Source organism: Leptodactylus fuscus, chromosome 1 (assembly GCF_031893055.1).
Source record: "Leptodactylus fuscus isolate aLepFus1 chromosome 1, aLepFus1.hap2, whole genome shotgun sequence".
NCBI lineage: Eukaryota > Metazoa > Chordata > Amphibia > Anura > Leptodactylidae > Leptodactylus > Leptodactylus fuscus.
The window spans coordinates 334,790,853-334,805,939 of NC_134265.1; the positions used below are offsets into that span (position 1 = coordinate 334,790,853).

Sequence of the window (15,087 nt, forward strand, 5' to 3'; positions counted from 1 at the left end):
TATCAGATGGAATACTGTGCACTGAAAGAGTTTTCCAGCCTAAAAATATTGATGACTTTTCCTGAGAATCATCCATCAACCCCATCCATCAGCTGTTCTCGGCACCTAATACACAGAGAATGGAGCAGGAAGCAGACAGCCTGGGTAGTGGCAGAGAATCACTTGAATGGGAGATAAGCTGCAGTGAAAGGACCTGTCTGCTTCCTACTCCATTCTCTGTGTATCACGTTTTAGATCCACACCAGATAGAATAGAATGGTCATCAATATTTTAGGATCACCACATTTTGAAGACTTGTGAGCAAGGAATAAAGAATGGCCCTGCTTTTAGGATAGTTGGGTAGATAAATGTTCCTGGCATTTCTCAGACAATATATGGAACTATTATTTGAGTACCGTTCTACATGGCAGAATATGGTATAGATATTTATAAAGTGTACTAGAGTACATTATAAGATGGTACCACACAAGCCATCATCCACCATGAGTCCAGCCTTGCTACATAGACATGGTGAGGTCTTTCTTTCAATGTAAATCTGGAAAAAATTTGCAGCGGATCTTCCAAAGTTGCGATTATTGTTACAGGCAGGAAACTGGACTTTGAGAATGTAAATGCCCATGGAAGGAAATTGTGTCCGTGAAAAGATTTTGCAATTGTTCCTTTGACTTGAAGTAAAAACAGATGAGACATCAGGGGGCAAATAATGTAACGTAAAGGCATGGTCGCCCCATAGATACATAATTGCCTGGTCATTAAAGGGCCTCCCAAGTCCCACTTTAAATTCTGCCCTAAATAATGGTAAATGTTCTTGGCCCATTAAAATTTTGAATTTGGATTCTGGTTGTAAGAACATAAAACTCACAACTTGTGATAGTGTTGGGGGGTAGTTGGTACTGCCACTCCTCCGCTATTCATGATGTCTAATCTGGCTATTTGGGCACTAAGGATGGCTACAGCTATTCTTCTCCTAGCATCTTGAAAGTCAGGTTGGACCACTACTGCATGGCCACCATGTACTGATGCGTCCTTGCTTTCCTTTAGTCATGGCTGGACATGTCCATATAAATTATAATGAGATGACCAATATAATTTTGTGGTTGATGTGGTTGGTTTGTCATTGGCATACTATGACGGGTTTCAGTATCATGTCACGATTTTGTACTGAATTGGGTTTATGAGAGTCACTCCTTCCATCCAACTATACCCAGATCAGCAACTGAGAACTGACATTTCAGAACAGAAAGTCCTCAGAGTACTTGCCCAATTTACTTAAAAGGTTTCCATATGAACATAATTATATTTGTTGTGAATATTAATAACTCAAAATTTTGCAGAGATTCAAAGATTTCCTCTAACCATCTTAGTGGTTACTTTCTTATGTCTCGATTGGATGTCAATGGATACGATCATCAATGCAGGAACTTTTCATGGGGATGATGTCCTTATTGTGTCCAGGTTATCTTCTCATACATGTAGTGTCCTCTTGATAACCAGCCATGATGTCCTTATTGTGTCCAGGTTATCTTCTCATACATGTAGTGTCCTCCTGATAACCAGACATGATGTCCTTATTGTGTCCAGGTTATCTTCTCATACATGTAGTGTCCTCCTGATAACCAGCCATGATGTCCTTATTGTGTCCAGGCTATCTTCTCATACATGTAGTGTCCTCCTGATAACCAGCCATGATGTCCTTATTGTGTCCAGGTTATCTTCTCATACATGTAGTGTCCTCCTGATAACCAGCCATGATGTCCTTATTGTGTCCAGGCTATCTTCTCATACATGTAGTGTCCTCCTGATAACCAGCCATGATGTCCTTATTGTGTCCGGGTTATCTTCTCATACATGCAGTGTCCTCCTGATAACCAGCCATGATGTCCTTATTGTGTCCAGGTTATCTTCTCATACATGTAGTGTCCTCCTGATAACCAGCCATGATGTCCTTATTGTGGTCAGGTTATCTTCTCATACATGTAGTGTCCCCTCCTGATAACCAGCCATGATGTCCTTATTGTGTCCGGGTTATCTTCTTATACATGTAGTGTCCTCTTGATAATCAGCCATGATGTCCTTATTATGTCCAGGTTATTTCTCCTACATGTAGTGTCCTCCTGATAACCAGCCATGAGGTCCTTATTGTGTCCAGGTTATCTTCTCATACATGTAGTGTCCTCCTGATAACCAGCCATGATGTCCTTATTGTGTCCGGGTTATCTTCTCATACATGTAGTGTCCTCCTCATAACCAGCCATGATGTCCTTATTGTGTCCGGGTTATCTTCTTATACATGTATTGTCCTCTTGATAATCAGCCATGATGTCCTTATTATGTCCAGGTTATTTCTCCTACATGTAGTGTCCTCCTGATAACCAGCCATGATGTCCTTATTGTGGTCAGGTTATCTTCTCATACATGTAGTGTCCCCTCCTGATAACCAGCCATGATGTCCTTATTGTGTCCGGGTTATCTTCTTATACATGTAGTGTCCTCTTGATAATCAGCCATGATGTCCTTATTATGTCCAGGTTATTTCTCCTACATGTAGTGTCCTCCTGATAACCAGCCATGAGGTCCTTATTGTGTCCAGGTTATCTTCTCATACATGTAGTGTCCTCCTGATAACCAGCCATGATGTCCTTATTGTGTCCGGGTTATCTTCTCATACATGTAGTGTCCTCCTGATAACCAGCCATGATGTCCTTACTGTGTCCAGGTTATCTTCTCATACATGTAGTGTCCTCCTGATAACCAGCCATGATGTCCTTATTGAGTCCGGGTTATCTTCTCATACCTTTAGTCCCCTCATGATAACCAGCCATGATGTCGTTTGTCCTTATTATGTCCAGGTTATTTTCTCATATATCTAACATCCCTGCCTGATAACCTGTCCACAATAAGGACATCATGGCTGGGATTCTGACAAGTCCCAGACCATAGAAAGTTCCTGCGTTCTTTGTCGTATCCATTGGCAACTGATCAAGACAAGAGATGGTTATCACTAAGATGCTTAGAGAAAACTCTCCAAATTCTTAATTATTTATATTTGCAGAAATTTTTACTTTATTGTCTACAAATTTCAATATGGTTATCTTGATGGGAAAACCTCTTTAAGAATCAGGAGACTCTTGTGATCTACTAAGTGATCGTCTTTACAAAATGTATGTATATATAAGCTTGGGTAAGCAGGCCAATATCATAGCACATAGCATATTCAGATAATTGGAGATCCTACATTTCAGAGTCACTGCAGAGTCCTTGCCTGACTATCTGTTGGAGTGTAGGAGAAAGTAGCCATTGGTGAAGGCCAACTTCCATGTTGTGCAAAAACGCACATATAATGGATATATGTATACTGTATCGCTAAGGGTGCAGGGCTTGGATGGTCAAGGTCTCACGGAGCAAGCTCTACTGCGTCTTTGTGTCCTGACTTGGACCTTCTGGACCTATTGGGGTGCAATAGTAATAACCCCCCTTACACTGTCATATCTCTGTTGCTGGACCATTTTCGATGCAATACCCCATCTCGGGCAGCCATATTGTTGCACAGCACCCCGAGGAGCATCTCACGTTGAAGCGATGATCTGCTTTGGTGGTTCCCTCTAATACTTTGTGCTGGCACACTGCCACCAGATCATGACTCTGAGCAGCCTATAATCTAGATTATATCTCTATACACAATATTAATACACAATCTTATCGCCTCGCTGGTCTCTTTTGTTATTCGGACAATGAATGAGCAGAAAGACTCTTTTCAGAAATCCCAAGGCTTAATAAACTCCATAAAGGACCCGGCAGAGTCTGACATCTTCTTTCCCAGTATTTTATGGTTAAACTTTTCCTGCGGAGAGTCATGACTTTCACGTATGAGAACGTTTTACACCGTGACATTTCCCAAATGTACCACAGGGAAGAAAAAGAAAAAAGTCCATGGGGGCTGGGCAAAGGGGGAAGGGTGGAGGGGGGGTCGTACTTTGCAAAACTTAATTTGTTTAGTCAGCGGTCTCTGATTTCTTTTTATTGGAGAAACTTGGACCAATTGGCACAGATGCGCCTCCAATAAGCACATGGTTGTTGAAGGCTTCCTTACGCAGCGGGGTCTTAAGGTTACAATCATTGTTGGACAAAGGGGACCCTCTTGAGGCATAAATAGATCACGTCCTCCTTTTCCCCTCACCAGAAGAATTTAGCTGCCAGCAAACACAGGTGCCACATCCTCCCTGAACCCTGCAGGACAAGACTTGTAAGTAACTTTCTGACATCTCACCTCTGCTTTCTTCCTGGAGTCGAGTTTTAGCAAGTTTCATGCATTTTGCTATAGCTGTAGCAGAGTCGAATGTGTCATGTCTGATGTATCCGGTTTATCACAACTCACCCCAAATGACATACCCAGCTCTGCTGCACCGACACGCTCGGTTCTGCTAAATCTGTCCACTTTTTTCGTCTGATTTTTTTGCACGGCGAATGTCTTCTCTCCTGCTGCTTCTGAGCAGATGACTGTGAAATGCATTGCAGATGTTTAGCTAGGTAGATAAAGGGAGTCGTGTCTTTATTCTATTTTTTTTATTTTTTTATTCCCGCAGAGAGTGGAAAACATGATTCCGTTGTACAAATCCTACAAAGTTGTCTTGACTGTCTTATCGATTGTTGGTTATTCCAGCTGTCTTCCCCTGAATGAAGATCCTATTTGTACTGCAGAGGAGATTGCTAAGTATAGCATAGTCTTCTCTGGTAAATGGAGTCAGACTTCGTTCCCTAAACAATACCCCCTGTACAGGCCCCCGGCTCAGTGGTCATCATTGTTGGGTAAGTCAGTATTTTATACTATGACATGTATATATATAGTATTTTATATATATATATATATATATATATATATATATATATATATATATATATATATATAATAAATTTTATATATTTTTTTGTTTTTATTATGTATTTTGAATATTATTTTTTATTATATTCTATTTATAGCATTGAGTACATTTATTGATTTCCTTTGTATTTCCCAGTAATATATAAAGATATAATATATATATATATATATATATATATATATATATATATATATATATATTATAATATATTATATATATAATATATAAACGGTCACCCTAGTGTCGCACAGTCCCGCATCCCCTGGGGATAAATAAGCACAAATTGGTCGAATAGCTATATCTATGGTCACCTTTTCTGGGACTAAAACATTGATGACCTATCTTTAGGATGAGCATTGCTTCTGCCATGTCATGCATGCGCTGTCATGGCCATTGATCAAATGGCCTATTTGCAGTTTAGTTATATTGAAATGAATGGGGCTGAGCTGCAATACCAAGCATGGCCACTATACAAGGTATGGCTCTGTGCTTGGTAAGCTGTGAAGAGGTCGCAGCACTCATCTGAATGCTTTGGTCTCTTGAAACAGATGATCTGTGAAGGCAGCAAATGTGAACCCCCTCCAATCTTATACTGATGACCTATACTAAGAATAAGCCATCAATATTTTAGTTCTGGTGACCATAGACATTAGAGAGAGGTCGGCCGGATCTGCTAATTTCAGTAGGACCAACTGACTACCTAATGTTTATAGGGAACTCTTGAGAAGAAGTATGGGGTAGTGGGATGTCACCATGCCCGATCCTTTGCTTTCAGGAGAGATAAGCCAATTCTAGTGATGTGCAGATACGCAGATTCCACCGCCCCAATTCTGTCTCATATGATTGTGAATGGGATGTGATTTACTAACAGTCCAGCTTGACATAATCCAGACCTGTGAGATGACAATAGATTTCTCTTATCCAACAGGAGTGAGTCATAGTTCTGACTACCACATGTGGAAAAAACATGAACACGCCAGCAATGGAGTGCGTGACTTTGCAGAGAAAGGAGAAGCCTGGGCCCTAATGAAAGAGATACAGTCAGCGGGGGAGAAAATCCAAAGTGTGCATGGTATTTTCTCAGCTCCGTCCATCACTAGTGGGACAGGCCAGTCCTCAACTGAGCTAGAGACACATTCTAGACACCCATATGTAAGTACTTCCATCTCGCGCTGCCTTAAAATACCCCAATGTGATTGCAACCTTGACCTATTATACTTGCGACTTCCGACCCTAGGCTTTCCAGCTGGTGCAAAACTACCAATCCAAGCATGCTGTGAAATTTTTTTCCCATTGTATTTGGTGAACTTAAAAGGGTTAACCATAATTAGAAAATGTGTCTACTTGCTTTCTTTTCTCAGGAGGTGACATCACATCTGTCAGTCACATGATCATGATACGGCACAGTCCTTGATGTGATGTCATTTCTTGAGAAGAGGAGCTAGAGGTCTTTACAAGAGAAAGCAGCCATATTATCTAATCCCGGAAATTCCTCCTATGGACCTTTGTTATCTCTCTTCATCCTAAGGACCTTATTATTCTAAGGACCTTATTATTCTCTTCACGTTGTGTTGGTATTAAGGCTTGCCATACATATGAGATATCTATCGGCCAACATAAGATCCCCATAGTGCTTGGTTGTGAGTAAAGCTGGCCATAAACATTAGATTTACGTTGAAAGAAACGGACAATTTCAGCCATTTGGGCTGGAGATCGTCCATTAAATCATCGCAAATGTTCGAAAACATCAACCAAAATCTGCTGATCATCATGAAATTTGCATATTCGCTACGCATCATGGCCATCCCAAATATTATGTGTATAGACAATATCAGCCTCAGTCATGGAATAATTTGATTCATACATAATGTCCCATCAGTTTTTTCTACTGCTGATATCTCCTTCATGACTGCAGCACATTTTACATTTGTCTCTGAGGCTTCTTGGGTGGCAATACCATAAGTTAAGACATCATATCACTGACCAATCTCTGATATGATGTAAGGCCTAGTCTTGAGGATATGCAGATCTGTCAATTTGCAGGACAGGCTTATCAACTACAATACCTAACAACCTAAAAATACAGCACAGAAGCTAAAGCTGTGAACAAATATTTGCCATCGGTAGTTTCATTTGTCGTGAAAAGGAGTCAATGGAGGACCAGAAATGGTGTAAATCAACCTTTTTGTCCATCCATAATATCTAATGTATGGTTAGCTTTAATCTGCCCCTCCCTCCTATATAGTTTTCTTGTCTACTCCTATTATTTTTGCTTTTTCCTCTTTATTTGTGCTGCTAAGTGTCTTACATCGCTCAGTAGCCATGTTTTCTGCTGGTAGTTGCCAGTCCTTTTGTATTTGTAACCTTATAGTTTAATGGGAGGGAATCCTATAGACATACTAAACCTATTAAAATCACTAATAGCCCACTGACTACACTCCCAAAACTCAGCACGCAAAAGTCTCCACGTTGCATAGCAGCACAATGTCAACAAATACAGCATAGCAGAAGGACTATAAATCACCGCTTTCATCATCCCATCCTCATCTAAGAACAGATGTTTAGCTGATATTTTTGCTTCATCATCAGCAAGTCCTAGCCATACAAAGCAATAATAATGTCTCAATAAGAATAATCTCCAAACTATGGAAGTACTAGATCAATACTGCCTCCTATGTACAAGAATATAACTACTATAATACTACTCCTATGTACAAGAATATAATTACTATAATACTACCTCCTATGTACAAGAATATAATTACTATAATACTGCCCCTATGTACAAGAATATAACTACTATAATACTGCTCCTATGTACAAGAATATAATTACTATAATACTGCCCCTATGTACAAGAATATAATTACTATAATACTGCCCCTATGTACAAGAATATAACTACTATAATACTGCTCCTATGTACAAGAATATAACTACTATAATGCTGTTCCTATGTACAAGAATATAACTACTATAATACTGCTCCTATGTACAATAATATAACTACTATACTACTGCTCCTATGTATAAGAATATAACTACTATAATACTGCCTCCTATGTACAAGAATATAACTACTATAATACTACTCCTATGTACAAGAATATAATTACTATAATACTACCTCCTATGTACAAGAATATAATTACTATAATACTGCCCCTATGTACAAGAATATAACTACTATGATACTGCTCCTATGTACAAGAATATAATTACTATAATACTGTCCCTATGTACAAGAATATAATTACTATAATACTGCCCCTATGTACAAGAATATAACTACTATAATACTGCTCCTATGTACAAGAATATAACTACTATAATGCTGTTCCTATGTACAAGAATATAACTACTATAATACTACTCCTATGTACAAGAATATAACTACTATAATACTACTCCTATGTACAATAATATAACTACTATACTACTGCTCCTATGTATAAGAATATAACTACTATAATACTACCTCCTATGTACAAGAATATAACTGGTATAATACTGCTCCTATGTACAAGAATATAACTACTATAATACTACCTCCTATGTACAAGAATATAACTACTATAATACTACCTCCTATGTACAATAATATAACTACTATACTACTGCTCCTATGTACAAGAATATAACTACTATAATACTGCTCCTATGTACAAGAATATAACTACTATAATACTACCTCCTATGTACAAGAATATAACTACTATAATACTACCTCCTATGAACAAGAATATAACTGCTATAATACTGCTCCTATGTACAAGAATATAACTGCTATAATACTGCTCCTATGTACAAGAATATAACTACTATAATACTACCTCCTATGTACAATAATATAACTACTATACTACTGCTCCTATGTATAAGAATATAACTACTATAATACTACCTCCTATGTACAATAATATAACTACTATAATACTGCTCCTATGTATAAGAATATAACTACTATAATACTACCTCCTATGTACAATAATATAACTACTATACTACTGCTCCTATGTACAAGACTATAACTACTATAATACTACCTCCTATGTACAAGAATATAACTGCTATAATACTGCTCCTATGTACAAGAATATAACTACTATAATACTGCTCCTATGTACAAGAATATAACTACTATAATACTGCTCCTATATACAAGAATATAACTACTATAATACTGGTCCTATGTATAAGAATATAACGACTATAATACTGCCTCCTATGTACAAGAATATAACGACTATAATACTGCCTCCTATGTACAAGAATATAACTACTATAATACTGCCCCCCTAAATAAAAGACTATAACTAGTATAATACTGGTCACTATGTGAAAGAATAAAAATTTCTTCTTTATTTTCAGATTTCATTCATGGTAAGAATTGTGCCAAGTCCTGACTGGTTTGTAGGAATCAGTAGTCTAAACCTCTGTAATGGAAAGAATTGGAAAAAAAGTGTGACGCTAGATCTTCATCCCTATGACGCTGGCACTGACAGCGGATTCACATTCTCCTCACCAAACTTTGCCACCATCCCGCAGGGAACTGTGACTGAGGTATGTATAATAACAGCACCTATAAAAAAAATGCATCATTATATAATGACTTAATCATAAACATTTTTTTTAACAGTGATTTTATTTTCTTGTGATTGTCCTTGCAAAAGAATATTTTACACTGTCCAGTTGAGAAATCACAATAAGTTGACACTTCCTGTTTTCTGAAGTTTACCATACAGCTTTGCTGTATGGAGCAGGACAGTACGGCAGAGTCACCTCATTATCATAAGATAATTTAATTGACTCAACATTTTATTGTATTGCTGGAGATCTAACTGAGGCTTGACACTAACACTATACAGACATATTAGGAAAGACAGGGACCCATAGCAAACCTTCGACTTACACATTATAATACCCCCTCACCCCTTTACTCACTTTACACACCCACATGATATAACCCTCTCTTTACTGGCCCCCACACGGTATACTGCTCCTTTACTCACTCCCACATGGAATACCACCTCTTTTATTGGCTGTCACATGGTCCCTCTCCCCGCCACCACATGGTATGCTGTCCCTTTACTGCCCCCACACAATATATTGCTCCCTTTACTGCCCCCCACACAATATGTCGCTCCCTTTACTGGCCCACACACAGTATATTGCCCCGTTTACTGACCCCTATACAGTATACTGCCCCCTTTACTGGCACCCACAGTATATTGCCCCCTTTACTGACCCCTCAGAGTATATGTCCTCTTTCCTTGCCCCCGTACAGTATAACCCCCTTTCCTGGCCGACACAGAGCATTTTGCTTCCCTTACTGACCCCCACACAGTATATTGCACCCTTCACTGACCCCCACACGGTATATTGCCCTCTTTAATGACCCCCAAATAGTATAATGTCCCCACACGGTGTAACCTACTAGATTACTGCAGGATGTAATGGCCGAGATTCACTTGCCCATCCCAGCTCCCATCCAGGGTCTCCTACACTTCAGCTCTAGCTCAGTACAGTATATTTTGTCCTGACGCTAAACAACATCAGGACGCCACGTTTTGGTGTTGTATCAGTATCAAATAGTTTATTAAAACTTCTGTGAATTTTCACCTCCTGAAGTGAAATTGCAGATGTAAAATATTTCTCTTCTGCCACAGATTACATCTTCCTCACCAAGTCATCCGGCAAACTCATTCTTTTATCCCCGGCTAAAGACTTTGCCACCAATTGCCAAAGTGACATTTACGAAACTGAAAGGCAAGATAACCTCGTTCCTTGATATAGCATCAAATGTGACCACGACAGGGAATGAGATCGATGAAAATTTTTCAGGTAAGTCGCCACGAGGTAGCTTCAACTTGACATAAAGTAAGCCAAGGAATATAGTTTAAGATCTCGGTTCTGAAATTAAATATGTTCAAATGGGTCGAAACGTAGCCAAAAAACACCGGGATTTTATTGCACCATGTGAACATACAATAATATAACTTATCTTTACCTTTATAGACATGTTCATCTAAAATGTTACACATCATATTGTATATTATCTACCATTCTTCTAGTGCCCTCTACAGGCCAAATAGAAAACTTCTTGGTTTTTGTATTTCCAGCATTAGGTACATGACTCTAGTCTAGTGTATGTAGAGATAACATGCACTAACCTCACCCCCTAATTAAACCTATTTTAATGGAAACCTGTCAGCATGAAAATACGCTGTAATCTGCAGTCGCCATGTCATAGAGCAGGAGGAGCCGAGCGGATTGACATATAGTTTGGTGGGAAAAGAATCAGTATAACTTCACTTATTTCTCTGTTCTTTCAAGACTTAGGAGGAGTAATTCAGTCTAGTGGGCGGTGCTAACAGTGATTGAGTATAGAGAGATAGCTGTCAATCACTGTTAGGACCGCCCACTGGACTCAATTACTCTGTCTAAGTCTGGAAAGAACTGAAAAATACATGAATAAATGACACACTATACAGAATTTTTCCCCAAAAAACTATATATCAATCTACTCAGCTCCTCCTGCTCTATAACATGCTGTCTGCAGATTACACAGTATTTTCATGGTGACAGATTCCCTTTAAGCTCCCACTCCTACAATGGGAAGTTTCATTAACGTAGATTTCTATCCTAAAACTTTGGTTCACATTAGTAAAACAGAAATTAAGGCAACAGCCAAAGTTTGGCCATTATTTTTGGTTTATTTAGAGAGATATTGACATGTTTCTATTTCGTTGTGCTGGCCATTTTGCAAAAGTGACAACAGGAAGTGCAGCCATATTGAATTAGCTTCTTAGTTTAATTTGAAGAAACTTGTACATGGTAACCAACTACTCATGATTAGAGATGAGCGAACACTATTCGAAACAGCCGTTTCCAATAGCACACTCCTATAGAAATGAATGGACGTAATCGGCACGTGGGGGGTACAGCGGCTGGACAGCGGCAAAGCCTGCGTGCCGTCTGCTTCCATTCATTTCTATGGGAGCGTGCTATTCGAAACGGCTGTTTCCAATAGTGTTTGCTCATCTCTACTCATGATGTGTATATAAAGTCCAGGTACCTTATTGCCCTTAAATGATACCGGTCAATTGATCAACTTGGATCTGACTACAGAAACTTTCAAGAACTTCTCTAGCAGCTGCCTACACCTATGTGTAGCGGCCACTATGGGGGAAATGTAGTATTACATGGTGTAATACATTCATGTAATACATGTCCAGGTCAAAACACTCTTGGGCTCCAAACAGGGGATACTTACTTTGTGATGCCCATATGTACTTTTTGCACTTGTGGAAAATGTATTCTTCATGGACCAACTCCTTTTATAAACCATTTGACGTGTCAGAAGTTTTGATGGTTAGAGTCGATGAAAGCCTTGTTTCAACCCCTTCATATTAGCGATCGGTGCCTCCTCAGCATCTGGACGCCCACCAAACACTAACATGTTTTATAACACTACACAATCGTTACCCATTAATTGTTGTCCTACATGCTTGTTCTCCTCAATGACTGATTTTGTTATTCTCTAATCTTAAGATTTCCATGTCTCTTTCTTTCAGAAACACCTTTGGACTGTGAAGTGTCCTTGTGGTCCTCCTGGGGTCTATGTAAAGGCAGCTGTGGATCCAATGGAGTGAAAACTCGAACCCGTTATGTCCGCATGAAAGCGGCCAACAATGGGACAGCTTGTCCTTCCCTCACCGAAGACAAAGAATGTGAACCCGAGAACTGTGTATAGGACGGAATGACTAGCAGTAACTTATTTTAGGAATAACATCAATGCCTTAGTTGTACACGAGGCCTAAGACTGTACAAACATATTATGCGATGGTTATATATTACCTATAGCCAGAGATCGATATTGTGATGGTTATATAATATGTATAACCAGAGGCCTATGTTGTGATGGCTATATATTGTCTATATCCAGAGACCGATATTGTGGGGTTATACATTGTGTATAACCAGAGGCCTATGTTGTGATGGTTATGTATTATGTATATAACCAGAGGTGACGGTTATATAATATGTATAACCAGAGGCCTGTATTGTGATGGTTATATATTGTCTATAACCAGAGGCCTATGTTGTGATGGCTATATATTGTCTATATCCAGAGACCGATATTGTGGGGTTATACAGTACATTGTGTATAACCAGAGGCTTGTATTGGGAGGATTATATAATATATATAACCAGAGGCCTAAGTTGTGATGGTTATATAATCTACAGTATATAACCAGAGGCCTGTATTGGGAGGGTTATATATTGTCTATAACCAGAAGCCCCAATGCAAAATCTACCCAGGCTCTCCAACCATAATATATCATTTACAGTAATGCTCTCCTCATATTGGGAAGAGACATCTTATGGGCCCCATAAGACTCCTAGGCCCAGATGCAGCCACACCTTCTGCACCCCTCAAGTTAGGTCCCTGGCCCTAATGCAAAATCTGTAACAGGGCCTCCACCAACCATGATCCCTATGGGAACCTTTAGGGGACAAGGGTGTGAATTCTACTACTGCATCCTCCATAGCCATACCCTTCTTCTTCCACCTCGTTCTCTAAGATAAGTAGAAGAATCACGAGAGGTCATCTGTCATGGCTATACAACGTCATAAACAATTCGAGTCAGGCAGGTAAATTCACCGACCTGTTTTGGTTCACGCACTTGTCAATAGGAGGTGCCATTATAGTGGTTAATTAAATGGCAGGCTAATTCTACATGGTCTATGGGAACTAAACTATGTACTTCAATTCCCCCATCACTCTAGGAGTGTGTTATACAACAGGGGGCGACAAGGAGCAGAAGGGAAAGTTCCTCTCAGGGTAAGGAATAACCGTGCCCCATCCTGAGTCGTGGTACTAAAAATACCCAAAATTTAAATAAAGATTATCCTTTCACTATCTCCACCAACTCCAACTCTTTGCATCCTTCAATAGGTGCTTCTCTACGGATTTCGGCACAGTTGGAATTTTTCTCAGTAGCCCTCACCGTTCCTGAGCAATCATTTGTGTTAGTTCAAGCATCCAATATGCTAATTCGTCTTTTTATTGTTAGGTGGGTGGTCCCTGACTACCTACTCCATCCTAACAACACCGCCCACCTGACAGTAGAGGGCATAATTGTGTGCTGAAACTATGGCTGCTTTCACACAGAGTAACGCTCCACTCATTCTGACACATACACACGTGTCAGAATGAGACGCTTCAAAACAGATCCCATTGACTTCAAGGGGTGCCATCTTACACATGCTACACATTGAAATCAATGGGTTGAAAAGCCTCCCATTGATTTCAATGTGTAGCGCGCGTAAGACGGCACCCATTGAAGTTAATGGGATCTGGTTTGAAGCGCCTCACTCTGACATGTGTTTACGTGTCAGAATGAGCAGAGCGTTACTCCGTGTGAAAGCAGCCTTACAGGAATGATTGCTCAGGAATGGTGGGGGCTAGAGAAAAAGTTCCAGCTGTGCCAGAATCAGTGGAGCAGCAACTATTGAACGATATAAAGGGTTGGAGGTGGTCTGAAAGGTCCCCTTTAAAAATATATCCTTACTATGTAGATAGAATGTATCTATTTGCTATATATTTAATCTAAAACCATAGCCCATATTACAATATGGATCTTCACATCAATTCATTTTTTTTAACTTTGCCCACCCACACATGCTACAATCCGATATGGTACCATCTTTAGCTAGCCTGGTATCTTACTTTTGACTATACATGGAGAATTTCTCACTTAAGTAACAATATTGAGCAACTATTATTCTTAAAGGGGACTCTAGTTTTTGCAAAAAAAAAAAATTGTGTTTTTCATGATGCAATGTAACAATGTAGCCTAGCCTTATTTGCTAAAACTAGAACCCCCCCCCCCCCTTTAATTTGGTAACTGTTCTTATAGATCCTTTTGCCAGTTGTGTATAGCGCCCGCTAATGGCAGGATACAGAACTGCCACTAGATGGTATTGTCTTTATTTAAATAAACTGTATGCTGTATATAGGAGCTGGAATATCAGAAGCACGTGTTGACATTATGATGAAAATAAAGACCTATTTTAATTTATTACGGATCTGAAACAATTATTTTATTATAATATAAGAGATTCTAGAAAATAAGAATTCTGAAAAAAAACTTCTGAGACTTTCTGTGGTACTCTAATGGTGGTGGCAGAAGAGGAAGGT

General features: G+C 39.2%; 1 protein-coding gene across 1 annotated transcript; it reads left to right on the forward strand.

The window, feature by feature from the left end:
• Positions 1-4,218: 4,218 nt before the first annotated feature.
• Positions 4,219-12,780, forward strand: SPON2 (spondin 2). Its single transcript, XM_075266403.1, has 6 exons — positions 4,219-4,243; positions 4,584-4,806; positions 5,809-6,032; positions 9,252-9,443; positions 10,550-10,724; positions 12,458-12,780. The coding sequence occupies exons 2-6, from the start codon at positions 4,596-4,598 to the stop codon at positions 12,634-12,636; spliced, it is 981 nt and encodes a 326-aa protein (XP_075122504.1). The 5' UTR covers positions 4,219-4,243; positions 4,584-4,595; the 3' UTR covers positions 12,637-12,780.
• The last annotated feature ends 2,307 nt before the right edge of the window (positions 12,781-15,087 follow it).